Genomic DNA, 26,385 nt, shown 5'->3' on the forward strand with positions numbered 1-26,385 from the left:
GGCCTAGAGGGCGGACACCAGTGTCTGCCCACGTGCGGACCTCCTGGCTCGGCGGAGTGCTGAGTGGGCGTTTTCACCCCCTGGGGCCCCTGCTGGCCGGCAACAGCAGTGAGCACCAGGCCAGAGAGGAGTCTGGGTGCAACCACCGAGAAAGGGTCAATGGGCCCGAGGGCAAGACTGGGGGGGAGAAGGTTTTTCTAAGTTCTAGGGACTGCCCAGGAGGGGCCCACCGTATTCCCCTCCCATGGCAGGGAGTTCCTCTCACCGGGGAACATACATGAAGTTGGTAGTTGATGGTTTCCCTTAGGAGTGAAAATGCACCTGCTACAGAGCCAGCCTCATTACCGCGCTGGCACTGAGACAAAGGACCAGCGCCAAGTGCCATTCTGGGTGACGCAAGAGAAAGAACGCTTTTGTCCCTGGCACATATGGCGGGAACCCCGGAGAATGGATATTTATGCATAAAATAACCCCTGGTTTTTTGCCTAAATTCTCCCATCTCTCATTTTGCCCCTAAAATCATTTTCAGTAGTATGGAGACAACGAACTTGTGCATTTATATGGGAATAAAGAGTGTGCAGATTCAGAACTGGCTCATCACAGAAGCTACTAGAGCTTTTCCCCAGAGCGAGCTGTAGATTATCTGCTTGAAATTAATAATGGCTCATCAGCCATTCATTATACATGTAATTAGCCTGTGTAAAAACAGATGCCATTTCAGTGTCCTTGACATCAGTTTTTTCCACTCCCAAGTTATCAACCCCACACATTCTCCTTTTCCCTACTCAAGTCCGATAAACCCCCAAGTTCCAAATTGAGAACAAGCTGTAACCTGGGTGGGTGTGACTGCATGCAAGGCACTACTTGTGTGTTCCCATCCACGAAGGCACAGGATAATTTTTTTTACTACAAGTTTGGAATGTGGTCGCACTCCCCCTACATTCTGAAGCCCCTTCTCGGGTAGCACCAAACAAGACAGCGGCACAAAGGAGGCAGGCACGAGCCGCCAGGTGAGGAGCAAGCACATTATGATGGGAGCTGCAGAATTTCATGCTTCTGCTAACAGATCAATCCCGAGGGGCAGGTTATCTGTAGCCACGAGGAGCACAACACAGCACTTCCATGCCAGTGTTAAGAACTGAAATCTCTCAGGGCCGTGAAAGTGGAACCGTAAAAGGACTGGCAGGCAGAGGCACACAGTCCTCGCTGCGCAGGCCCCCGCTAGAAAGGCGCCCTGGGAGGAACTCGCCCACAGGTGGCTCGGGATCAGCAAGCCTCAGGAACCGCAGGCGCCCCCCGGGCAGTGCTCTGGAGCCGGCGGGTGCCACAGGGAGCTCAGCAGGGTGAGGGAGGAGATCGCAGTGCTACTGGCTCGTAGGACCTCCCTACCGAGAGCTGGGGGCAGGACGCTCAGACCCAGTGAGGAAGCCCAATAATCCCAACCAGTACCCGGCCTGCTTGGACCACTGGGCTGACAGAAGCAGCTCTCAGGTGAGAACCTGAGGTCCACAGGGTAGAAACCGTGTTTTCCACCCTATCTCTAGTGCCTAGCACCACAGCGAGCACACAGCAGGCGCTCAAGAAATATTTGTTATTCAAATAAAATGAACAGACACCACGAGCACGGCTAATGGTATCAGAGAAAGAGCTCAGCGAAGAGCTCTCCCTCAATAGGTAGGGGGACCCATCCTTCAGAAGATTCTTTTATTAAAACTGGGTGACATCGGTAAGGGGACAGTACAAAAAAAATTTTGGTCCATGAAAAAAACATAATAATTCAGTTAATAAAAACAGTTATCTTCAACAGGGACACTGTGTAGGAGTGCTGAACTTCCTTCTCATGGTCCCAGCCCCAAGGACAGAGGTTGTCCAGTGTCTGTGGGGAGAACCTTTTAAGGGAGGGATGGGATAATGGGAGGAAGGGGAAGATGAGGAGAAAATTCTGTCCCCGGTGTGGAAGAGGCAGGGATATGGGGCTGGAGGATGTGCTCGCAGGAGCCTGAGGAGGGGGTGGGGAAGCAGGGGCTTTTGTCAGTTCTGTGGGTTTAGAGCCCAGGCTGAACGGAATTCCCCCTCTGTGCCCAGCTGTCTCCCACCCTGCTATGTTGAGTCTGCGAGCCTGGGATATGCTAACTTGGGGTGATACAACCTGGAAGAAGAATCTGAGGCTCTCCTGGAAAGATGCAAAACCATCTCAGTTCCAAGGGGCCAAGATCACAAGGTCCTGCTGCTACCTGAGGGGTCTGAAGCTTTGAGGGCAGGGGCTGGGGAGTCACAATCCTGTGAGGCAGGGAGAGGGAAGAGTCACAAACCCAACTCAGAGCTATTCGCCAGCCCTAGGCGCTTTCACTCCTCAGTGCCCTAGAAGTCACCAGTGGGTGTCAACTGGGCAGACAAGGGACAGGAAGACAGGGATGGCCCAGGGCTTTTACCCGTTTGATTTCAGGCCTGTTTCTCTATGAAGGGATAGGGGAGGCAGGATGGAGTGAATAAATGAGTCACACCTCCAAGCAACAGCAGGAAGGAACGGCCTCTGCTGGCAAGGACAATACCCCAGGTTAGATCCCTGGGGCTCTGACAGAGAAAGGCAAGATTCCCCTACCCAAATGCCCTGCGTTAGGACAGCTCGAGAGCAGGGGATCCTAAAGACAGCAGCTACAGGGAGTGTGCTGGGAGGGAGCACTAGTTAACAAACTCCAATACTGATGTGGACCCCCTACGAGGGAGGAAGAGAAGCACTGAGACAGCAGGCCAATCCAGAGGGCTGCGGACTGACCTGGGGCTCAGTGGGGCCCAAGAACCAGGGTTCCTTTAGTGCTAGAGGGCAACAAGTAAAGGGAGAGTGTGCTCCAAACCTGTGGAGGCGAGGAAGGAAATTGGATTCTGTTATCCAGAGAGCCAAGATCAACTAGCTTATAGAGTGCCCCCAGGCCTGAGTCTCAGAGAAGGGGCTAAAGCTCCCAACTCCTGGGTCTCTGAAGGGCAGGATCAGTGTAGCCGGTCCCCTTGAAGACCACCTGGCCTTAGGCCCAATCCATTCAATGCACTGATTACCACTACAGGTTCTCTCTCTAATACTATCTAGAGGTCCTATGTAGACCAGGGGAGGGTAGAGGCACATGGGAACTTTGTGGGGCAAAGGGAAGCTGGGGGACAGGAAGGGATGGGGTGGGAGAAGAGGGTGACAGGTGTCTTGTGGGACAGAAATGTGAGACCCTCTTCATTCTGGTGTTGTCCTTGAACCAACAGCATCCCCTGGAAGGCCCCAAGCAAGACCAAGGCAGGTGCTATGAGGCAGGCAGCACAGGGCCCAAATACGAATCGGTGCAGCCAAATCAGGGCTGTGGGAGAGGCCCTATGTATTTCGGATTCCCAAGGCTTGCTCTAATTCTTGTCGTCTCTGCTGCACCTAGGGAGAAAATAGTGGAGGGAGCAGAAGATGAGACAAACCAGAAGCTGGCACCTCATACCACTGACCCCCATCTGGGGTTCAGACCCCTTGCTTTTTGTCAGTTTCCCACGCCCAGGCACCTACCTTGGAGTAGAAGTATCGGCACACAGCCTCCTGAGCCCAAGGCTGGAAGTAAAACTCGGCTCGGCGCTCTTCCTCTGGGTTACCCACCACATCGGTCATGGTCTGGGGGATATGGGAGGGGGAAGAGAGAGGAGAATAGACTTGTCTCCCTCCTTCACACCTGTTATGGACTGAATTGTATCCCCCCAAAAGATGTCAAAAATCCTAACCCCCCAGTACCTGTGAATGTGACCTTATTTGGAAATAGGGTCTCTGCAGATGATCAAGTTAAGATGAAGTCATTAGGGTGGGCCTAATCCAACATGACTGGTATCCTTATAAAAAGGGGGAACTTGGACACAGAGACAGACATGCACAGAGGGAAGACGATGTGAAGACACTTGGAGAACACCATCTGCAAACCAAGGAATGCCTGAGGCTACCACAAGCTAGGGGAGCGGCCTGGAACAGAGTCTCCCTCACAGCCCTCAGAAGCAGCCAACCCTGCCAACACTCTGATTTCAGAATGCCAGCCTCCAGATAAAAATAAATTTTTGTTTAAGGCATTCAGTTTGTGGTACTTTACTATGGCAGCCCTCGCAAACTACTAATACAACGACCGAAGTCACCCCTTGCTATCAGTGAGTCTATTGCTTTGTTCAGGGACCCTTTCTGGCACCCCTTGTCCCTCGCTCCTCTGCTCGGCCTTTGTAATTAGTCACAGTCACCTTTCATGGAAAAGGAGAAAACTGCGGGCACATTTCACTCGTTCAATGCTCACCCCCCCCTTCCTTGCCTAAGCTTGTGGTGCTCCCCTCTCTGAGAAACACCTCAGATCCCACCTTCACCATGGGGCGTTCCCCAGCTATCCCAGCCTCACCTACCTCCCTTCTCCTCTGAATTATCGCAGTGGTAGTGGTGAGTTCCCATCATGACTTACGTGGTTTACAACTTTTTTATATCGGATCAGTTGGTTCTCTTCCCCGCAAAAGAAAATAACCTGGTCTGAAACAATCCTTTCTTTGCTTCTGCTAATAACTTCCTTGCTCCTCCCCCCACGCCTGTTTATCAAAACCTTCCATTCTGTACAACTCCTCAGAGGGCCCATTTACTAGAAGGGATGCTGCCTAATTCATGAATCACTGAATAAAACCAATTAGATCTTCACATTTTAAAAAAATAAATAAATGTATAAATCCTATTAGCCTAGTTTCTCCAAACAGAATGCAGGTTGCTCTGAAAGCAGAGATCCAGGTCTGCACTCCGCATCCCCTACAATGTGACACCTCACAGTAAGGAGACTGGATAAACACTCGATGGCTCCACCTCATATCCTGACTCGATTAGAAAATGGACCTGAGAGCAGGCTAAAGAAAGTCTGGTCCTTCACTTCCCCCTCCGGCTCTTCTACCAGATGCTACAGAAACAAAGCAAATGTGTGCCTCACTGACCTAAGGCCCTATGCACCTTTCCTAGTTCTTTACCTTGAGGTCCCGGCACTGGGACTGTAGCCAATCATTGATGAAACCCTGAGGGTCTCTGGCGAAGCTCAGCATGAACTCCCGCTGGGTCTTCAGCTGATTGATAGTTTCTATTGTCTCATGGATCTGAAAGGAAGAGAAGGACGCTCCTAACATTTCAGACTGGGAAATGCGAAGTTACACGGCAGACAGCGCCTGCCACTCCCAACCGGGGCCCGGAGTGCTGCCCCGAGCCCCACCTCGTGCTGCCCAGCGCTCGGCATTCTTTCAGCAGATATGTGCACAGTGTCACACACCCCACGTGGCCGAAGTTCTCCTTCTGGTCTCCACAACGTCCACCATGGGGGAAGCTGCACGGCGAATACTTAATCCACAGCACAAATAGGTGCAAAAACACTCTGAGGTAGGAGCAGTGGTACAGACCGCTGGCTCAAAAGCTGTGCCCCAGAGGTCTGTTCCTGCCCTCCCCTCAACATCCATACTCGTCCTGGCAACTTCCTTCACTGACAGATCTTCCATTACCACTGACAGGTTCGTGAGTCCTCAGTCTACAGACCAGTCCATTTTCTAAACTCCAACCACTCCATCTGTTTGGACATCTCAAGGCATCTGAAACTCTCCAAAATGAAATTCACTACCTTTCCCCCAACACTCACTTCTGTTCTCCTGTTGCCAATCTGGATGAATACTACCATGCATCCGAGCTGAAACCCTGGGAGTCATAATGCCTCCTCCTCCCTCAAGCCGCTCCCCGCCATCCAAATCTCTTCAGTTCCACTTTGACACCTCTCAGATCTACTTTTCATCCTTACTGTCAGTACCACAGGTTTAGGCCTCCACATGTCTCCCATGCGTTACTGCACTGGCCTCCTATCTGGGCTTCTGGCCTCCAGATCCGCCCCTCTTACAACTCACTTTCCACTTTCCTGCCAGTGATCATTCTAAATGCAAAGAGCATCACTGCCTCCAGTCTTCAGGACGAAATAGAAACCAGTTTCCCTGTACCAAAGCTCCTTCATGGTTAGGCTCCTGCTTCCCTGTCCAGTTTCTTTTCCCCAAATTTCCCATCCCTGGCACCCTGAAATAGATCTAGCACATTAAACAGCTTGTACTTCTTGAACATACTTCTCTCTCATTTTTACATACCCTGTTCTCTCTTTTTGCAATGTCCTCTGCTTCCCACACCCCTAAGCACTATCCTTTCTCCCCTTTCACTAACTCTCACTTTGTCCTTCAAGATTTAGTTGGGGCACCAACTCTTCCAGGAAAGCCTCCCTGTTCTTTGTGTTCCTTCGAGCCTTTTCTGGCTTTACCTGCATGGACTATGTCTAACCAAGATAATAGCAGAAATAGCAGCAGTTCTTGTTTTCATGTGCCAGATACCGTGTCGTCTTTACATACATCGTCTCACTGAATCCTCACAACAACCTTATAAAAAAGCGATAGTCTCTATTTCACGGTTCAAAAACTAAGGCTCAAAGCTCTTTGAAGTTACGGCCAGAATCCTAGCATCCAGCTCCAACTGGTACCTGTGCTGGCGTATACTAGGTGTTAATACATCCTGAACCAATGTCGAGAATCAAAAGACAGCCTACGAGCTGTGGCAGAGGGCTGGTGGCACCCAAGCTACCCAAGGCAGGGGCCCCTACCTTGTTGTCTAGAGTAGCTATCTCCTGCTGGCTGGCAGTCGACAGCAGGAAAGAATTCATCTGGGTCTTCAAAGTATCATCCACTTCCACATCGATGTCATAACAAGCGGTCTTTTTCTGATCATTTGGGTCAACACTGGGGAGGAAACCAAAAGGGACTGGTAAAGGGCTCGTCCCCTAAGACCTATTTACACAAGATCCAGAAGAAGGCCCAAGAATGAAGGTAAGGGGTCGACTGCAAGAAGGCACAAGAGAACCTCTGCATGTAACAGAAACTTCCTGTACCTTCCTTCCGATGGTAGCTACATGGTGTTACATTTGACAAACTCTCGAACTACACTTCAAGTGTGTGTGACCTACTGTATATAAACCCCAACAAAGCTACTGTGTTTTTTTAGATCAGTGGTAAAAATTCAAATGGTCCAAAAGATATCCAGTGAAAATGCAGTTTCTCTCCCTCCCAAAGGAAACTACCACTGTAGTATCTTACATACCTTTCTCCCTGTTAAACTAAAATTGACCCTGAAAATAAATTCAAATAAAACACACACCATACAAAATAAAGTAAAAAGCAGCTTAACTTTAAGCACAGGGCAGATGAGCTATTAACAATCCAACATATAAATCGTAGGAGTTACTGTTGGCTGAGTGACAGCTCAGGACATAAAGGAAGGAAAGCCTTATTGGAATTAACACGGAGTAAGGGAAAGAAGGCAGAGAGACTGTAGCCAGCCGCCTGCTGCTCTGAGGAGGGGGAAGGGCATTCCTTCACTCCATATCCAGTAAGGCGCCTTGCCATCCATCTTCTGAACGGAACAGTGAAAGGAGATAATGGAACCGTGGAGTCTCAGGCTGGAATGTTTTACCATCCACAGAAGAGATGGGAGCCCGTCCGCGATGGGTTGGTAAATGTCTAACAACTGATTCTCCGAAAGAGGAGGAAAAAAAAAGCCAATTTGGAGCATTTGCTGATTTCTGTGGTTTAAATATTCCCAACGTGGCTGGGTTCAAGCTGCCAATGTTCTGTCACTGATCACGGAGCTGCGATGAGATGTGCAGTAACACGCCGTAACACATTATAGCACTTTACTTTTCCAGAAGACCTACGTTAGTTTTTCCGAGGAGGATCTTCCCGTTTACGAGAACAGGCGAGAAGCAAAACCAGCGCTCGGCACCGCTGTCGCGGCAGCACACCCCCGAGGCAGCGCGTGCCCCGAGCAGCTTCTCTGGGAGGACCAGAGCCAGCATCTCGGCAGCGAGCCGCCACGGCTGTGACTTGTGTCTGTGAGCACGCGGACTTGGTTTCTATTCATTTTGTGTGAAAGAGGTCCTTTTGGGGGTCTGGGACGCTCAAAAATGTTTCCACGTGGGCGCCTGGGTGGCTCAGTTGGTTAAGCGACTGCCTTCGGCTCAGGTCATGATCCTGGAGTCCCTGGATCGAGTCCCGCATTGGGCTCCCTGCTCGGCAGGGAGTCTGCTTCTCCCTCTGACCCTCCCCCCTCTCATGTGCTCTCTCTCTCAAAAAAAAAAAAAAAAAAAAAAGTTTCCACGTAAATTAAAGGTAATCGCTTTGTTGCTTTATGCCACTTTAGCTTGTGAGAAAGTCTTCGCGGGAACTCTCTACTCTTGGATAGCAGGAGAAACGGACTGCTGTTTCCACCAGACGTACGCAGCAGACATAAGTAACCTCGCAAACACAAATACTGGTAAGATGTAATAAAACAATTAAGAAATTTTGAGTTTGGGGGTATATGCTACCCTCCTTTTCACTAAACTGAGTTTAAAGAATTTACATCACTGCTATTTGACAACCTGCTCCCTGAAAATCAGACAACCGGTTTGGGAGAGCTGGTGCCAGGCCACCGCGGCCCACGGCTGCCTCCCCTACGTACCCACCTGATGACGTGATTAATGATGATGGGCTCTGGTGGCATTAGCAAGGCGTGCAGCCGTTGAGGGATCTCTGAAAACTTCATACGTTGAGACTCGAAGATCTGTGTGAAAGAGGAAAAAGGCAGCTAAGAAGTGGGCATTTTGAGCACAACTAATGCTCCACTGGACTCCGGCAAAAGAATGGGTCCTTTTCTTACCTGCTGGAGGTACTTGTCACAGATGACAAACTCCCGCTCGTGAGGGTCCTGGAGCTTATGTGTCTTAATATATTGCCACAGTGCTTGGATGATCACTGGACGGGTCTGGGTGTGGATGCCCAGGAGCCGAGCCAGGCGAGGGTCTAATTTAAACTGGGGAGGCTGCAGAGAACCAAAGAGGACAGAGATGAAGCTAGTGAGCTGGGTCTATATGCATTTTGGGGTGCTTTAGCGTGGCCACACATTCAAGCCATTCAACAAGCATTAATGTAGTGCTTTCTCTGGGGCCAAAAAACACTAGGAAGAACTCAGAGATGACTAAGCCCCTCTCCTTATATTTAGGGAGTTTATCATCTGGTGACAAATTACCCACAACTAGACTTAAACCTCTGAGTATCAGGCTGCTGATGGGAGGTGGCTGTGAAAGCTAGGTCCCCTGACGTCACCCCAGAATACCTGGTAGTCCAGCATCAGGAGGACAGTACACCGTACATTCACGTCTCCTGGCCGCTTCACCTGGAAGCCGTCCGTCTCCTGGGTAGTGGCGGTCCTGTGCCACTACAGAGAGGAAGATGTCAGGGGCTGCTCTCCCAGAGGAAGAGCTGGGGTGGGAGGGAAGAGCGTCTGTAATGACTGAATATTCAACTTTGATTACTGAGGCTATTGGGAAAGAGCAATAGCATGAGACATTTCTAAACATTGCATAAAGGTCTCGGATTACTGTCTGTCCATAAACAGATTAACCTTTGATTCTATTTAGGGTCACATTTAAATTAGCCTAAATTTTCAGTGGTAACTTTATCCACCAAATGGATAATACATTATGTGCACAGTAAAAAAAACCGTGGCTATCATTTCTTGAATACTTACTACGTTCAAGAGTCTTCTAAGACCTTTACCTGGGATTATCTCATTTAATTCCCACAACTTCCACATAAGATAGACACAATTAAACCTATTTTACAGATGAGCAAACTAATGCTTAGACGAGTGGAGTAACTTGCCTAAGGTCAAACAACCACTAAGTGGTAGCGCTGTGATTTGAGCTCTGGCATGTCTGATTCTAAAGCCCACTTTCTTAGCCACTATACTCTACTGCTATAAAGTCAAGTTAAATATATTTACAAATTTCTATTGATTCTATGACTTACTTCCCTTATTAGATGGTAAAGACCTTTCCATGTCTCTTAGTGGTTGAGGTTAAGGGGCTGCAGCTACACTGGCAAAGAAAGGAGCAGGTTAAGTTCACTCAGGGAGCTGGACTGTCTCATTCTGTTTTGACTGTACCCCAAAGAACACTGTCGCTAACATGGTCTTCAGAACACTGTGTAACCAGGCTTTATAACAAAGGATCTCTGATGATGTGGAAAGTGAATCTAAACAGAACAGGAGCCAAAAGGAAGTCCCCGATCTATCTATAGAGGTAACCTTGCAAGGACTAGAACCCTATTAGCTAACCGCCTTAATTACAGCACCTGCTATCAGGAAAAAGTATGAGTAGGGTGTGGATAACTACATCTCACCATTATTAATAAGCAAGATGCAGAGATAACCTGGAATGTATAAGAGGCCTCCATTAGAATTTCCCTTGGGGCAGCAACCAGGATAATAACATTAAAAAGGTGGGACAAGTCAGACTGCAAGAGCTCTTGGGTTCAAACAGTACCAGAACAGCTAGTGCCACCTGGAGGTCAACGTGCAAACTGCAAGGGTAGTACTTTATACTGGGGGTAACCCTGTATACCTCCCCCTCTCCCTAAACATTAAAGTTGGGCTCCCAAGTCCCTCATCCTCCAGTCATGAAGTCAAAGCCTAGAGGACAGAACTACTCACTTCTACCAGATGGTTGTCTGGCCCATACAGGTCTTTGTCCAGTTCGATCACCAAGGACTTAAAAAAGGAAGAGAATTTCCTCTTTTGTTTGGTGGCATCATATTTGGACAAAGCTGACTAGAGGAGAGAGAGGAGAGATCATGTTAGAAAAGACCAGAAGAAATTCCTCAAGACAAAAATCCCATTAAAAAGGAACCCACGGGCGCCTGGGTGGCTCAGTTGGTTAAGCGACTGCCTTCGGCTCAGGTCATGATCCTGGAGTCCCGGGATCGAGTCCCGCATCGGGCTCCCTGCTCAGCAGGGAGTCTGCTTCTCCCTCTGACCCTCCCCCCTCTCATGTGCTCTCTCTCTCTCCTCTCATCCTCTCTCAAATAAATAAATAAAATCTTAAAAAAAAAAAAAAAAGGAACCCACAACAGCAATGGGAAAAAAACTCAAAAAACTGTCTTCTGAATCTCTCTCAGGAGATGACAAGGTCGGTGTCCGGGGCTATTAAACCCATCAGGGTAGCCACAGAACCCTGAAGAAGCAGCCAATAACATGTACAGGGTCACTGACTTATCCACCTCATTTCCCTAAGGGAAATGAGGCAAGTTAAGCCAAACCGTTGCCCGTAACAAAGCAAGTCTGAACAGAGAAAAGTCTGACTTTAGAGGGGAAATGAATCACAGGCAATAAGCAGCCAGAACAAAAACAGCTTTATTTGGATGGAATGACACCACCAGCAGATGGACTGGACCTATATAGAGAAGGAAGCTCTGACACGGAGCCCCGGTTTTCCTGCAAAAATGCATTCAAATTGGCTTGCTTATGAACAGCTAAAAACAGAGGGTGCAAGGAATGAAAGGTGAGCTTCTGGGGTAGGAAGTTTGGGCTAATACCTGTCAGCTGATGTTCCCCATGAAGCAAAGAAAACTATCCCTCTTAAACTGTGAGAGGTCTCCAATGACAGTTGGGAAGGTGGAGATACTGCAGTGGGAATCAAGGACCTCAAGGACTCAGAGAGAAAAGCATGTCTTCAAGTGCTAAGTGCAAACTCACTTGATTTTTAAGAAACAAAAAACAAAAACTGAATAATCTGCAGATGCTAAGTCCAATGGCCAGCACCATCAGAAGGAAGGTAAACAACAAATCAAATCCCAGAACAATAAGGTTCTTGATATGATACCACAGCGAGGGCCAAGCTGTAGGAGCCAGACACAAAGAACCATTGTCTTTTAGTGCAGGGAACACAGTGACCCTCTCCCTGCTGTTCCCAACAGGAGCTGTGAGCACTGATCAGGCTTCCTGCCAACCAGACAACATTGCTTGCTCCCAGCAGCTCCCACCCTAGACGTCAACCACAGTGGACTTTGAACTCACATCCTCCAGGAGCCGTCCTTCTACCCGAAGCTCCCAGGAAGCCACCGTCCCTTCCCCATCCTCGGCATCTGATTTAGCCGGATTGAAAGTGTTAGAAATGAAAATTCGCAGCTTCCGTTTTTGCTGAGGAAGGCAGAAACAGGATTGATGGTGGGGCTTCAGTGGTTTAATACTGAAGACAAGCTCTCCCCAAACCCCCAAATTACTCCTAACAGACTGGCTTACTATCTACCCATTCCCTGGGGTGGGTGGATAGAGATTCCATCTATAAGAATACAGGCCACTGGCCTGAGTGCAAGTGCATACACGAGGATGCCAAACAAAGTCATGCAAGGTGCCAGGTTCCCAAGGTAGCAGGGCAGTTATGGCAAAAACACGGACAGGGTGTATTTCTGGTGCAAGAGATAGCAAAAGCCCCTCCCCCTCTGCTGTTCCGTTCTAATGTAATTCTCAGTTCGTAGGCGGAAGGGAGATGTAATTTAAATGCCAAGGAGAGCTGCGCTGCGCCTTTGATTTCTCATCCTAAGCCCACTGAAGGTTCCCGAGCCCTCTCCTTTGGCTCTCTGCCTAGCACTCTCCTGCATTACCTTGATGGGACGTTTCAAGGCCTCCTGGATATCTAGCCGTTTCCTCATGATAGTCTGGTCCAGTTTCCTTTCAAAAGCCAAGAGATCCATATAGGCCTGGGATTCTGGTACCAGTTCACGAATCTTAGGAACAAAAAGATATCATTGGGATCTAGAGCTGACCATTTCTATTTTCAAACTCAGCACATCCTCAAGAAGACCTACAGCCTGGACTCACCCTTTGAGGTAGAATTTTGTCAGCCATCTTCTTTTTCTTTGCACTGTTTGGAATAAATACTGTTATCAGGTTGCGATAAAACTAGCCAGAACATGAAGACAGACTGGTCAGCACCTCCGTTTATAGGAAAATGAAGGGACTGCAAAGCATCTCTCAAATCAAAGACACTCCGCCCATCCCCACCCCCACCCATGTGAGGCATTCTGAAGAATGAGCACCCATCTGCTGACACAGCACCACCACTTCTGGGTTCAGTCTCTCCCATCACCTGTGTCCTCACGGGCTTCCTCCCTCCTTCCCTCCCTCCCTCGCCCCAGAGTCATCTTACTTGTGGTTTCGATTTTGGACCGCCTGCTGCTGGACCTGCTGTATCTGCTGAGGTGCAGGTCTCTTGCGGGACTGGTCCATCCCTGACTGGGCCAGGCCAGGTCGGACTGAAGGGTTCCCCCCATAGCCAGGGGGTCCCATGGAAGGTCCCTGAGGTGTCATTCGGCTGCCTGGCAGCATACCTGGTCTCTATAGAGAGGAGAGGACCCAGAGATGTCATGGCTTCCCTACAAACCCCACCAAGAAAAAGTGGGAGACGGCCTGAGTTCTTTGAATGAACAAGGCTGGGGGTGGGGTGAAGCACAATGGAAGGAGAGCCCTCTGTCTCTGAAATCCAAATAACTGGAGCATCCTGTACTCCAGGTACAATTCCACAGGAGAATATAGCCCCAGAGCTAAGAGATACCCAGATTATACTCAAATGCTCCCCAGTCTATTTTGTATGACACACTGGGCATCTTCTCTAAGTCCCACATTTACTCAGATGGTACTGCCAGCTATCGTTTCCTTAGAAGCTGACCTCAATTTGCTTGCTACACCTTCTGTGTTCCTCCGGGCACTGGAACTGCCCTAGCCCTTTTGCACTCCGGTCCTCACATGCCCACCTCTGGCCCCACTTCAACCACGCTGTTTCTGTTCCCTGACTCCCCAACGGAAACAATGCTCCCAGGAGCAGGTGGGGATGCTAACCGCCTCCCTTCTCTTCCTCCGCACTGCCTCCCCTCACCCCCACTCGGGGCCCGAATCCCTCCCAGGAGAGTCCCTCCTACTTCTCCCCCACCCCTGTCAGTCCCAGGCCCCCGCTCGGCCCCGCCCCCGGCCCGCGCGCCCCTCCTCCTGCCCCACTCACCGGATAGGCCGCTCCGGGCATCGGGGAGCGGTACAGCCCTTGACCCGGCGCCGGGCCCATTCGCACGGGAGGCCCCGGAGTCCCGCCCGGACCCAGGGCAGCCGCCGCGCCCGCCCCTCCTGAGGCTCCGGCACCGCCGCTCGGAGCCACAGACTGGAAACCCGCCCGGGCCGCCATCTTCCCCCGAGCCGCTGCTGCAGCTGCACAAAGAACCGGAACCGGAACTCCCCCCGCCCCCCGCGCGCCCCCCGCACGCCCGCCTGTCCGCCCGGCCGGCCGGCCGGCACGGGAGGCTCGGGGCAGCGAGACTGTGGGCTAGAGGGGGGCGACTAGCGGAAAAGGCGTGCTGACCACTCCCTCCCGTCTTCGCGCTCCGGGAGGGAAGACCATAGAGAAGAATTCCGGGATAGAGAGGCCCTGTGAGCGGGCGCCCCCAGGCCGACGGGAGGAAGACAAGGCCCTGGAAAGGGGGACCACACCTCAGCCTCAGAGCTCTGATGACGGGGGTGATGGAGTAACTGCTTCATGCAGGCGCAGGAGATTTAACTTTCTAAAGCGCTTTGTTTTTCGTTACCTTCTCTTACTGCTGTAAGCCTGGGGTGCTGAAGAGGAGAATGCACTGTTTATTCCATTTTACAAACCGGAAAGCTGATCTTAGTGAATGACTTCGCAAAGATCAACCAACAAGTTAGCAGTAAAGCCAAAGCCCAGAATCCAGATCTTCTAGCTCATAGCCCAGGGCTCATTCCACAGATACAGTACCTCAATAACTACCTCACACCGCAATTTGAACCCAACTTTGTCCCTGACCTTTAAAACCTAACCTGCTTCCAGATTTTATTTTTGGATTTTGACCCTGCCCCCTCTCTAAAGAATCCTTTGTGCTAGGACTTCTCTTTGGGACTTTTGTTGCCTTTCACCTCGCCCTCTTTTCCTGGCCAGCGGTTGAAACCATTCCTGGTGTGATGGTCAGTCGGCCCCATCCCAGGAGGCTCAAGCCTTCTTACTTCTCCCTGATTGTTGGGCCCCAAGCTAAGCTCAGCTCTAGGCACTTCTTGGTGAGGCCTCAGTACTGTTAAAAAAAGAGAAGAACGACACTGAAGAGATGGTTGAAACCCAGTTTATTAGACCAGAGGCATGCGTCACCCATAGCCCTGCCTGCGGTTCCCCATCCGGTGCACACCCATGGGCCTTGCTCCTGCTTCCCTCTGGAGAGGTCTGATCTCCAAAGAACTTCTAGGAACCAAGAGTTCCCGAAAATCCCATAGCCTCACTCTGCAGCTCCAGACCAATGCACAGGTGACCTGCCAAAGTCCTGTTCTGGGGTTGGAGACCAAGAGACAGTTGGGTAGAGAAGGCTTGGGAAGGGGTAGGGCTCTGGCCTAGGAGGAGTGCCTGGGGGAGGGGGCATGGCAGGCCCTCTACCTCATTCATTTCTCATTAAGATAGGAAGGGAGGGACAGAACAGCAGAGCTTTAAAAACTACCCCTCTAGGCCTGTATTTTTCCCACCATTACCAAACCGTACCTCGCCAGAAAATATAAGTTGTGGGCTTGGGTATCAGGTGAGGAAAGGAGGCTGGGCACCCAGAAGAAAGGAGAGGTCACTGACTGAGGACCTCAACTTCTGCTTGTCAGCACCCCACTGCTCCAGCTACAAGAGTCACCAATCCACAGCTCCCCTTGTCTCTGATGCCCTTGGCTTAGTGTGCAGAGCAGATCTCCATTCCCTGGGTGGGGGGCTCTGTCTGTACCTACCCCTTCCCTGGGGAGGCCACAGTCAGCCAGGCAAAGGGCACTGGGATGGTGGAACAGGGGAGGGAATGTTAAGGCTCCAGGGAGGGCGTAGGGTGCCCGGGGTTGGGGGGAGAGGGTGAGGCCAAAAAGAGGCAGAGCTTGTGATTCACAGCTTCCTTTATGTCGCCACCGAGACAGTGCGAAGGTTACAATGCGCGTGTCGTCTCCTTGTGCTTCTCAGAGGGATGTGTGTACACAGTACAGACACCAGGGGAGAGAGTCCAACTCTTTATACAGGCAAAGGCATTCAGAGACCAGGGAGGGAGTGGAAACACAGAAAGGGGAACTTTGGGTGGGAGGATGGTTCTTAGAGACAAGAGGGGATGGGATAGAGACAGACAGAGTTAGGGGAAAGTATATACAGAGATATAGCAATATAGAGTCTGTATCATATAGAAATAGAAAATGCAGATGAGGTTGTTGAGAGAAGCAAATGAAGTTGGGGAAGAGGACTTGGGAGAGTTCCATAAGAAAATTTATGGATGTGGCCCTCTGCAGGGGCCCCTGGGAGAGGGACCAGTGAGGTTAGGCACCAGTGCCCCTCTCCCTGAGCTGGAAGCCAACCAGCTGGATCTTTCATGGGATGGTAGAGGAGTGCTACCTCTTGGGATTTCTCTCCAGCAGTTCTGGGGTGGGGGTGAACTTACAGGTATCAGGATGTGGCCTACAGCACCAGGGCCACATCTTCTCCCCATCATCCACTTCTTCAGGGGATACCCCACCCCCAACTCCCTAGAGACTTCACATGTAAGGGGGTGGGGATGGGGACTAGGGTCTTAGTTCCTGCCTGGAGACTTGGGGTTGGGGGGGGTCACTGGGCTGAGAGGGTCTCTTAAGGCTGGGGAAGCCCCCCCCACTAGCCCTCCCCTTCAAGGTACATTCTCTGGTTTGGGGCCAAATTCCAGACCCCAAGGATCCCCTCCACCCCCCACTGGGAGGGGCTTTGGTGACTGGTGGCAGCAGAATGTAGGTGGACACTCAGATGACAGACAGCCAGACAGACAGAATTCAGGCTGGGAGCTGGGGGAGGCAGCATGGAGCAGAGAGGGGCAGCCTGAGGTCACCTGCCCCTTTCTCTCTTTTTAGTTAAGTTTAGTTTGTTGTTGTTGTTTTAGATTAGTTTCGGTAAAAATAAAAAGAATGGGATAGAGGCAGGGAGAGGGCTCTATGGTCAAGATTCCTTCCTCACCACAGACAAGAGGAAAGGACTGCCCAGGAGTGGGGGTCTACCTTGGGAGGGGGGAGTGAGTCTCCAGGGCAGATGTGGGGGGGGCGCGGCCGAGGGCCCCCTTACTGTCCTAGCCCTCCCCACCTAGGCCTTTGGTACAGTGGCCTGCGGGGCTCAGCAGGTAAAGTCCTCAAAAGTGCCTCGGGCCGGATGGTGAGGTAGGATGTTGGCAGCATATGTCATCCCAGCAGGGTGGCCCCGGAGGCTCTCACACGGGTTCTAGGGGAACGGCACAGGACAGGGACTGGTTATCAGAAGGGCCACAGGTGGTCCTGGGGCGTGGGGGAGTCAGAGGAGAAAAGGTGGTAAGGCGGAGGGGGGGGAGGGGGAAGAGGAGGGGGGTGGACCTGGGGTGGGGGGGAAGGGGCGGGGCCGGAGGGCACCTCTCTCTCGCTCCCTCACATGTCTTTTGACGTCATCCAGGCTAAGGGCCACACCCTTGTCCGCGCTGCTCCTTTTGGCCTCCTTCTGGCACTTTCCTCTTCTGCACAGCTTGTGCTTGATGACCTGGGACGGAGGTGGGGTGGTGAGTGGTTGGGCGGGCTAGAACCCCGCCCCCCCGTGACCCCACCCCAACGCCCCACCCCGCTTACCTCGTAGGCGTAGTCAAAGAGCTCCAGTACCGTGAGGATGCTGGCCCCAATGAACAGCCCCATCTGGCCCCCAATGTCACCTGCAGGGGGGCACGGGGAGGTCAGTGGTGTCAGGACACCTGGAAGCAGCAGAGCTCACTGGGACAGGGGCAGGCAAGTCGTATTTGCAAAAAGATCAACAGCCTTTGTACAGAAGGAGCACAAAGCAATTCTGGTGGGGTTCTTACTTTCTTCTCTATGTTTTTCTGCATTTTTCTACTTTCCTAAAGCGAACAGATATTATTCAGAAAACATAAAATACCCCAACATTCATTCTCTGGGTAAATTTTCAAAGGCTTATGAAATAGTCCCCCATTCATGCCCACAGGCCTGTCTCTTCCACTTTGCCCTAAGAGAAGGTTCAGCCCCCTCCTCCCACTACATACCAAGACAACAGTGTTTGGGGAAAGGCCCTGGGTGGGGGGGGGGGGGAATGGCAGGGGAGGAAGGAACGTGTGGGACAGAGGTGGGCAGCCTGCTTTGGGTGGTAGGGTGTCGCACCATGCCCATGGCATGGGAAGGGGACAGTGCCATGAGCAGCTCACCCAGGAGCCCTGCAATTTCATAGGCCTTCTTCTGCTCAATAGTCTCATAGTTGAGGACTTCAAAGAAAATGTCCAGCACCAGGATGTTCTCCCTGCAAAGGGGTTGGGGGAGGAGACCTAGGTTCAGGTCACATCTCTGTCCCTCACTGGCTAGATGACCTTAGCAAGTTACCCTCTCTGAATCTGTCTCTGCATCCATAAAATGAGATGTTGATGGGGGTACCTGCCTTGTAGAATTGTCGTGAGGATCAAATGTGATGGCAAAAACGAAAAGACGCTCTGCACACTGGCAGGCGTGGAGTGATTCCAGTTACAGCAGTGAAGATGAAGATACAGAATGAAGCACCAAAGAGAGGTGCTTCCTTTGCTTGTTCCAACTTGATCTGCCCTCCATGCCCACCCCAGACTCTTTGGTTGTCTTCCCCTTGTCATCTCCAACTCCTCCTGTCTGCCGGCCCCTCAAAGCCCGCTCATACCCTTTACGGTCCCAGCCCAAGGGCCCTGCCCTGCACAGTCAGAGCCCTTACCCTATGTACTGCTCAGACTTGTTGAACTTCTTGGCCAGGTACTTGGCTGATGCTTTGCTGGGGATCTTGACCATGGACAGCTCCTTGCCATAGCGGGTTAGGTTGCAGGGCATTTCACACACACAGTACTCCTGGTCCTTCTCCACCAGGAAGTCTGTGCCCGACCAGGCGAGAGGCACTAGCTGAGTGGTGCCCTTCAGCCAGCACCTTCCTAACATGAACATTCTGGCCCTGTCCAAAGGAAACCTGGGCCCCTTTCTCTTTTTCTGACCTGTCCTTCACCTCAGCCCTGTGCCTGCCCTGTGCCCACCTTGTGCTCCCCATGGGTATTTCTCAATCCTATATCTCATTGCCTCAGGGCCCTCGGGGGTCAAGCAGCTGAGATGCTGATGAGAGAGGGCCCCTCCCAGGTACTCCTGCTCATTTTTCAGAGGGGCCTTTAGAGATGCTATTCCCAGCTTTGCTAAAGTCAGACACAAGAGAGTTCAAGTGAAGCCTGATCCAGGAGTTACTTGAAGCTTCTGGGAACTTGGCCTGAAACCCCTATGCATTTGGCTCCTTCCTTCCCCCAGACTGCCCCAAGACAGGGGTGCTCACCCAGAGCAGGATCCGCACACTCCTTGTACTGTTCTGGAGTGCAGTATGGGGCATCCCCTAACAGAGGAGAAAAGACAGTGGTGCAGGATGGAGATTAAAGGGTCTTGTGATGATGGTGGTACCAAGAGCCTAGAAACTGGAAGATGGGAGTGGGCTGGAGGGCAGGACTAGCTAGCCCCCATCGTGTTCTGCAGGTGACCCACCCCACAGTCCATCCCTCCTAGACCCCTTCCCGCACGTTTCTGTGGGTACAGGCAGGAATTGAGGTGAGAGGGACAAGAGCTTTAGGGGTATGGAATGGGGTTAGAACTGGGCTGGGGAGAAGGCATTTAATCTTGCTTCCGTGTTGGCAGGAGGTTGATATGCGTGGGGAGCTGGTGAGGGGCAGTGCAGTGCAGGCTGAGGGGCCCCAAGATCGTGTCTGGAGCTTTGGGGCCTGACCTGGCATGTGCACCATACGACAGTTACAGTTCTCCACCAGGTAGCGTGTCTCACAGTCGATGCGGCAGGCAGTAATGCTGTAGGAGTCGAAGAAATCCGAGTCCATGGTAACAGCTTTGCAGGTGCCCCAGGGCGGGGGCAGGTAGATGAGCTGCTGGGAGAGCCGGGGAGCTGGGGGGTGTGGGGACTTCTCCCCGAGTCACCTTGATGGACTTCTCTGACAAGACGCAGAGCTCGGGAGTCCTGCTCCCTGTCCCTCCGCAGACTCTGAGGGTCTCACAGTTTACAGAGCATTCCTGTTCATTCATGCTGCTCACTCATCAGATCGGTACCCAGGCCCTAGCTCACCCGTCCCTCCTGTATTGATTACCCACCACTCCATCTCGATCCCTCAACACCCCACCCTGGGACCAGCCTCCTGTGGCCCTCTCACCCGCTGCTCCTGGCAGGACACAAAGGTCTGGAACCCCGGGGCCACACCAAAGCCCAGCTGGTCGATGAAGGGAGGTTCATCCTGACTGTGGATCTGCACTTTGATGCCCGCTTCGAAGGACGTCTCATCTATGGGAATGAGGGGCAGGGGGTGGATTGGGAGGGCTTCTGACTCCCTAACCTCCTTCAGAGCTGGGGCCATGCTACCTCTCCTAGGGATAAGCACAGTGCACACTGGGACACTGGGGGAAGGGTTAATCTATAGGGGCCCTAGCCCATCCCCAGCCTCCTTCCGGGTTCGCTAGCTCCATGCTGCCCTGATGAACCTTGTATCCTACATACTTTTCTTACCTGGCTTCGGCTGTGCATCTTGGTGTTTCAAATTCTTTCCCAGACACTCTCTATTTCTCTCCCTCCTCATCTCCCTTCTCCCTAGCTCTCTCAGCCCCAAGGTCCCCCTGAGACCAGACTGATGGCAGGCAGCCCAAGAAGAGAGGGAGTTATTTATAGAGCGAGTGGCGGCCACTGGTGGAAAGGGATGGCTGGTTACCTTGGAGAGTAACTGAGCCAGGAAGGGGGAGCTAGAGAACTGTGAGGGTGGCAGTCAGGTAGAGTCGGAGATGGAGATGGCAAGATGCTGAGAGGAAGGGAGGAGAGCCCGAGTCCTGCCTCAGGTCCCACAGTGGATCTCAGGAGTCCCCTGGTGGAGGCTGATGGCTAGGGACATGGGAAGGGGCCCCTGAGAGAAGTGACATACCAGTCTCTCCCCATACAGGCAGGTACTCGTCCTGCTGGATGTCCAGCATGATCTCCAGCCCATTGCCAGTCCCACCCTTCATGGTCTTCAGCCGTGGACGCCCATCTCGGCCCGAGTTGAATGTGTAGCACTTGCCATACCGTGTGAAGACCTGGCGAGGGCAGAGTGGAGAGCCTGAGAGTCCTGCCAGCACCCCCTACTTACCAAGGGCTGTCCCCAGACCGCTCCGCTGCTGGAATCTCAACACGCTTCAGGAACGGTCCCTTCTGTGCAGCCCATTCTCCATTTGTCCTCCCTCCTGCTCATTCTCTGCCATTCTTTGCCCTGATATGGGCCCCAGGAAAGCTGATCCCTGTGGGGTGCACTGCCCGTGTTCTTCTGCCACTTGGACAGGCTTCGGGTTGGGTTGGCCAACGCGAGCTATCAGTGAGGGATCAGAGGGCAGGAGGGAGCTCTCAATCAGGGTGTGCATCCTTCCCCACCCCTCACCCCTCTGAGAATGCTCTGGCAGTGGTTTCGATCCTCTGAGACTATAGATCCTGCCAGGAGGGCTCCCTGCAAAGCACTGCCGTTCCCCTGTGCCCCTTTAGCCTGTTGGTGACAATTTCCCACTATCACCAGGTGCCTCAGGCCCCTTCAGGCAGAGTTTCCTTCACTCTGCCCACAGCTCTATAAACAGTCCCCTTGTTCGAGTCTTTTCAATTAAACTATCTGAGTGGCAGTCTTCTTCCTGCTGGGACCCTGACATACACACCTCCATCGCCAGGATCCCATCACTGCCATTCTCCAGGTCCCTCCTTGGGACCTTCTCTTCAGGCCCAAGCGCCCAGGGCCTTCTGAGATAGATCTTCTCTTCTCCTGGATTTTGCCCCAGGCATCTGAAATCCTGCTCTCCCCAAGGTCCTTCCCCCAAACCAAGCTAAGCGTTTTCCTTTTCTCCAGCCATTAGCCCCTTGTGTCCATCATTGTCCTGTCATCACCAGAACCTGAGAGCAGACCCAGTTGCCATCGCAAGGACCATGCTCACCCAAGCCCCAGCTTTGGTACTGGATTTGGTAGTGAGCCTCCAGGGCAAGGCACGCTTGGCAATGCTTGTGCAGAACTAAGAGGGCCTCAGAGGAGCTCTCTGCCCTGGGGGCAGTCTTCCCACTCCAGGCCTCGGAGCAGCCCTTATCGCGGCTCTGATGACAGCCACAGAGGGAAGAGCGAACCAATTCTTTACGGCCCTCTCCCCACAGTTTCTCAGAATGTTTCCAGGTTCCCACAAATGGGGTGAGTGTGCTTTTCCTACAGCCTGATGGTGACAGAGTCCACGAAGTGAGTCAGAAGGTAAGGACAGACATAGCCCAGAGAAAGAGAGAGACAGTGTCAGGCCAGACCAGAGCGGTCGGTGGTGTGGGGGATACTAGTCCCCTTCTCCCTTCCTAGAACAACCTCTGCCCCCATCTAGAAAAGAAAAGGCAAAGTCCACAGATGAGGTAGAGAGGGAACTCCCACGACTCCTAACCCCCCAGCCCGCTACCAGGTTTTGTAGCATTCTGTCACAGGCTCAAGACACACACCCCTGCCTACCCTTCACCTGGGGGCGTGAGGGACTCCACGTGGCTGAGAACGCCAGCCTTGCTTGGGCAGAGCTGTGCTGCAGGCCCGCAGACTGCTGCCGCCACCTGGTGGTCCTATGTGAGAAGTGTCTGCTCTACCCTTAGGTCCAGAGGAAGCCAGGTTGACTCCTTCGTTATCCCATGTTCCTCTATTTCCTGGCCTGCCTGAGGCCCAGTGGCCCAAACCTCCAGATCCCTGTCTGCAGTTGGTCCACAACGCACTTATATGATGACACCCACCTGCTCCTGCGCCAGGGCGGAGTTGGGGGACGGAGGGGGGGTAGTGTGTGGGAAGGGAAGGTCTGGCATCTGGCACCTAGAGGGGGTAGAAGAGTCAGGCCAGACAGAACTGGAAGCTGAACTGGGGAGCGGATGGGGTGCCACTTGGTCTCTCAGCAAGGAAGACCTTAAACTCCAGAGTGGGAGGGCAAGCAGGAGGCTGACTCCCCATTGAGGGCTTCCCCAGGGAAGAGGATCCCTGATCACCTAGAGCTGGGGGGAGGGGAAGATTTAGAGGAAGACTGTTATTCTCCCTCAGACAGACAGACAGACGGACACACACGCACACACACACACACACATACACACACTGTAGGAGGAGCACTGAAAGACCAAGTGAGGATGCACTCAAGTCCCTGCTGTGGTCACTACTGAGAAGGGGCGTGGTGGGGTAGAGTCTGGGACTGTCCTCACCCCTCCCCCTCCCTCCCACACCCTTCTCCTGCACCTCCGGAGACCAGGTGACACCTGCCCTAGCTCCAGTCCAGGGGTCATAGTCAAAATTGTTAAGGCCAGGTGTGGGTCCCCACCATCAGATCAAAGGTTGACCTCAAAGACAGAGTAAGGTCCTAGGCTCTGCTGGATCACAGGGAGGTCTGGGGAAGGGCTGGAGATGCTGGAGAATATTCAGGAAGACACCAGGGGCCTCGGGGCAGCAACTAATTACCAACCAGTACAGACGGATTTCCAGATTCTAACAGGAAGAGCAGTACTGGTACAGACCCAAAAATAGCAGCCCAGCCACAGACCCTGGGGCTCCCAGGGCAAGCTCTCTGGCCAGCCTCCCTGAGGCCTGTCAGAAGGGGCGGGGGGGGGGGGGGGGCCCCGGGGGGGGGGGGGGGGGGCAGGATGGCCACCAGTCCCAGCCCCAGCCAGCGACGCTCAGGGTGAGCCGTGGCAGACACCCCTGGGGGACGGTGCCAGGCGTGGGCCCCCACTCACCGCCGAGAAGTTGTGAGGGCCACAGGGCCCCCCGCAGTAGGAGCAATAGAGCAGCATGTCCTCCAGCCGGTGGCAGGAGCGATTGTAGAAGCGGTGCAGGTTAAAGGGCTCCCCAGAGAAGGCCTCGGGCCCCGGTGGGGCAAGGGGCACCCCAGGGTCATCACTTTCGTCCAGCCCCAGCATGGGGGCCAGGTAGAGCAAGTCGGGGTAGCTGAGCTGGGACAGGCGCACGGCATTGGTGTTGCAGAGGGTGACGGCCGGGAAGGCCAGCTCCGTGGTGGCCACCTCGTCCAGCAGAGTCACGTGCGGGTAGCTGAGGTAATAGGCGACACGGTCCCCCACCTGGCACAAGAAGGCGCCCAGGGCCAGGACAAAGGCCACTGCCCACAGGGCCTGCCTCGGCCCCGGACCCTCCTCCACGAAGATGTGGCTGGCGCCGTGCAGGGTGCAGCTGTTGGCAAAGGCCACCAAATCCATGGGCGATTCCCCCTCTCTAGGCTCCTTCCTCACTGCCTCCTTTTCCTTCTCTTCTTCCTCCTCTTCTGATTCTGAGTTGTCCCACTGTTGCTGCCGCCGCCGCTGGTGGGGACCCCAGACATCTCCCAAGGGCCCTGGGGCCTCCTCTCCAGAGGAAAAGGACACAGAGCAGAAGATCTGGATGGGCATCTTCTTCAGGGGCTTCCTGGCCCTTGGGGGATTGGCAGGAGAAGGGAGAAGCGGATAGGATCTCGGGCAGAATCCCGCAGGGCCAGCCACCCAGCCCGAGTCAGCCAGGTCCCGGCAGCCCAGCCAGCCGGCTGTTCTTCCTCACCGGGGCCTTGGTGGCGGTGTGGCTGAGATGGGGCGGGGCGTGGAGAGGAGGACCTGCCTGCCTAGCCGGGAGGGGGAAGGGGGAGGGCAGGCGTCTGGGCTGATGAATAATGGATGGCAGTGGGAAAGGGAGGCAGATGGAGAGGAGGGGGGCCAGAGCCCCTTTCCAGTCACCAGCTCCAGCAGGACAGAGAGGGTGGAAGACAGTGGAAACCATGGAAAAGCCTCAGGGCTCCAGGTGAGATGGGCCCTAGGAGATTCTTCTGCTCCCACAGCCCGGAGCAACAGTCCCTGCCCCTCCCCCATGATGTTCAAGCCTCCCTATCACCCTCCCATCTGCTCCTCAGCATCTCCCTCGGTCCTCCTACCCCAATTCTGGGTCCTCGCCCCCATTCTCACCTGGTGCAGCCGTTCCCTTGAGACCCTGGAGCTCCGTACTCTCTCAGACCTCTAATTCCTCCTTGACTCCCCCTGACTCATAATCTCCCCCCTTCCAGTTATTTCATTGACCACACCCCCACCTTCTCCCAATACACTCCTAAGACCCCAGTTCCCTTTCAGTCACTACCGTGACCCCAATTTACTCTCTTACCTCCTGAACCCTTAATTCCCCTGCAATCATTGCCTTGACCTCCAATTTCCCTCCAGCCAGTCCTTGACCCCATTTATCCTCCCCTCCCTCCCCTGACCCTGGCTGAGCTTCAAGTCAGCACCCTCCCCCATGCTGAGCTGCACTTAGGTCACTCTCCCCTCCTCCACCTTTCCCTTTTGTGGCTTGGGGGGCAGCCCAGGTTCCATTAGCAGAGGTCTCTCACTGACCACAGACTCATTTATGGCCAGTTCCCGGCACCAGGGGGGAGGGACCCTGTCTCTTGCAGCTGAAAAGCTTCCTGGCAGATCACCACTCCCCCTCCCAGCTTGCCCACCCCTCACTGGTCCAGGAGAGGAGTTCGAGGAATCCTTTCTGGTAGGTGGAAGAAATTGAGATCAGAGCAATCTGCTAGGTCAGGTGGAGAGTGTCAGGAACCAACCTGGGGTGCCCCCCAAAACCCTCAGCCCTAGCCCTTCTGAGGGTCCCCTTGCCCCCAGTTTACCATTCTCTGACCCCGGGTCCCTGGCCCCTCTGTGCTCTGGTTACTCAGGGCCACTGATTGAGGAACTTGAGCCACCAGTCAAGTCTCCAGGGCCTAGAAGGTGACCTGAGGGGAGGAGTGTAAGGGAGGGAGGGAGGGAGGGGAAGCATGTTAACCCTTCCTCTGCAGGGCCAGAGACAAAGCAGTGGGGGTCAGATGAGTCTACTTGGGCCTTGTGATTCCTTAACTATCCCACAGCTCCAGTCCCCCTTCCCCTCCTTTTCTCCTCTCCCTCCCTGCTCCTACACCTCTTCCCTTCTCCATTTGCATGCGGGGACCCTGGAGTATGTTGGGGATGGGAGGCAAGATGCCAAGTTCCAGCAGAACTGACTGATGTGGGACCTTTGGCCTCAACTTTGCTGCCAGGGACACAGAGGCCCCAAAAGAAGAGCAGGCTTTGAGATCTGGCTCCTCTCCATCCTTTCCCCATTGCCCTCAGACTGGCCTCCACCTCTTTTGCCTAAACATTGGCCTACCAACCGGTCTCCCTAACTCCCTGCCTCCCCACAGTTTCTCCCCACTTTATATAATTCTGTATGTAATTCTGACCGTTCTCCAGCCCTGAGACCTTCTTCACTCCTTAGTGCCTCTTGGTGAAATCACCCCCATCTCAGGTAAAGTTATGTGAGGCCTTTGCAATTTACCTTCCAGCCTCCCTTCCCCACCCTTCCACAGCAGTTTAGCCTCTAGCCACCATGCCCTTCTCCCATTCTGCAGACCCGCTAGGCTCATCCACAGCTCCATGCCTTCCCTGG

General features: G+C 53.2%; 2 protein-coding genes across 5 annotated transcripts in view; both read right to left on the minus strand.

Annotated features, from left to right (window-relative positions):
• Positions 1 to 1,370: 1,370 nt before the first annotated feature.
• Positions 1,371 to 14,213, minus strand: SMARCD1 (SWI/SNF related, matrix associated, actin dependent regulator of chromatin, subfamily d, member 1). The gene is made up of 13 exons (XM_032420548.1): positions 13,911 to 14,213; positions 13,062 to 13,249; positions 12,734 to 12,776; positions 12,517 to 12,639; positions 11,930 to 12,052; positions 10,568 to 10,684; positions 9,191 to 9,292; positions 8,735 to 8,896; positions 8,541 to 8,638; positions 6,645 to 6,780; positions 4,999 to 5,121; positions 3,536 to 3,637; positions 1,371 to 3,409 (listed from the first exon to the last, which is right to left on the minus strand). The coding sequence occupies exons 1-13, from the start codon at positions 14,085 to 14,087 to the stop codon at positions 3,356 to 3,358; spliced, it is 1,548 nt and encodes a 515-aa protein (XP_032276439.1). The 5' UTR covers positions 14,088 to 14,213; the 3' UTR covers positions 1,371 to 3,355.
• An 807-nt stretch (positions 14,214 to 15,020) lies between these two features.
• ASIC1 (acid sensing ion channel subunit 1) overlaps positions 15,021 to 26,385 on the minus strand; it is a 43,206-nt gene continuing 31,841 nt past the window's right edge. For 3 of the 4 annotated variants that reach the window (XM_032420545.1, XM_032420546.1, XM_032420544.1), the window contains exons 4-12: positions 20,866 to 21,016; positions 20,110 to 20,237; positions 19,677 to 19,827; positions 19,236 to 19,292; positions 18,639 to 18,792; positions 18,112 to 18,203; positions 17,528 to 17,607; positions 17,337 to 17,441; positions 15,021 to 17,153 (exon numbers count right to left, since the gene is read on the minus strand). In XM_032420545.1, coding sequence (XP_032276436.1) covers positions 17,049 to 17,153; positions 17,337 to 17,441; positions 17,528 to 17,607; positions 18,112 to 18,203; positions 18,639 to 18,792; positions 19,236 to 19,292; positions 19,677 to 19,827; positions 20,110 to 20,237; positions 20,866 to 21,016 — 1,023 coding nt within the window. In that variant the 3' untranslated portion in view covers positions 15,021 to 17,048. Of the gene's footprint in view, positions 17,154 to 17,336; positions 17,442 to 17,527; positions 17,608 to 18,111; positions 18,204 to 18,638; positions 18,793 to 19,235; positions 19,293 to 19,676; positions 19,828 to 20,109; positions 20,238 to 20,865; positions 21,017 to 23,687; positions 24,935 to 26,385 lie in introns of those variants that run through there. The other variant, XM_032420547.1, reaches the window with a different exon arrangement.

This window comes from Phoca vitulina, unplaced genomic scaffold, assembly GCF_004348235.1.
Source record: "Phoca vitulina isolate PV1807 unplaced genomic scaffold, GSC_HSeal_1.0 scaffold23, whole genome shotgun sequence".
Lineage (NCBI taxonomy): Eukaryota > Metazoa > Chordata > Mammalia > Carnivora > Phocidae > Phoca > Phoca vitulina.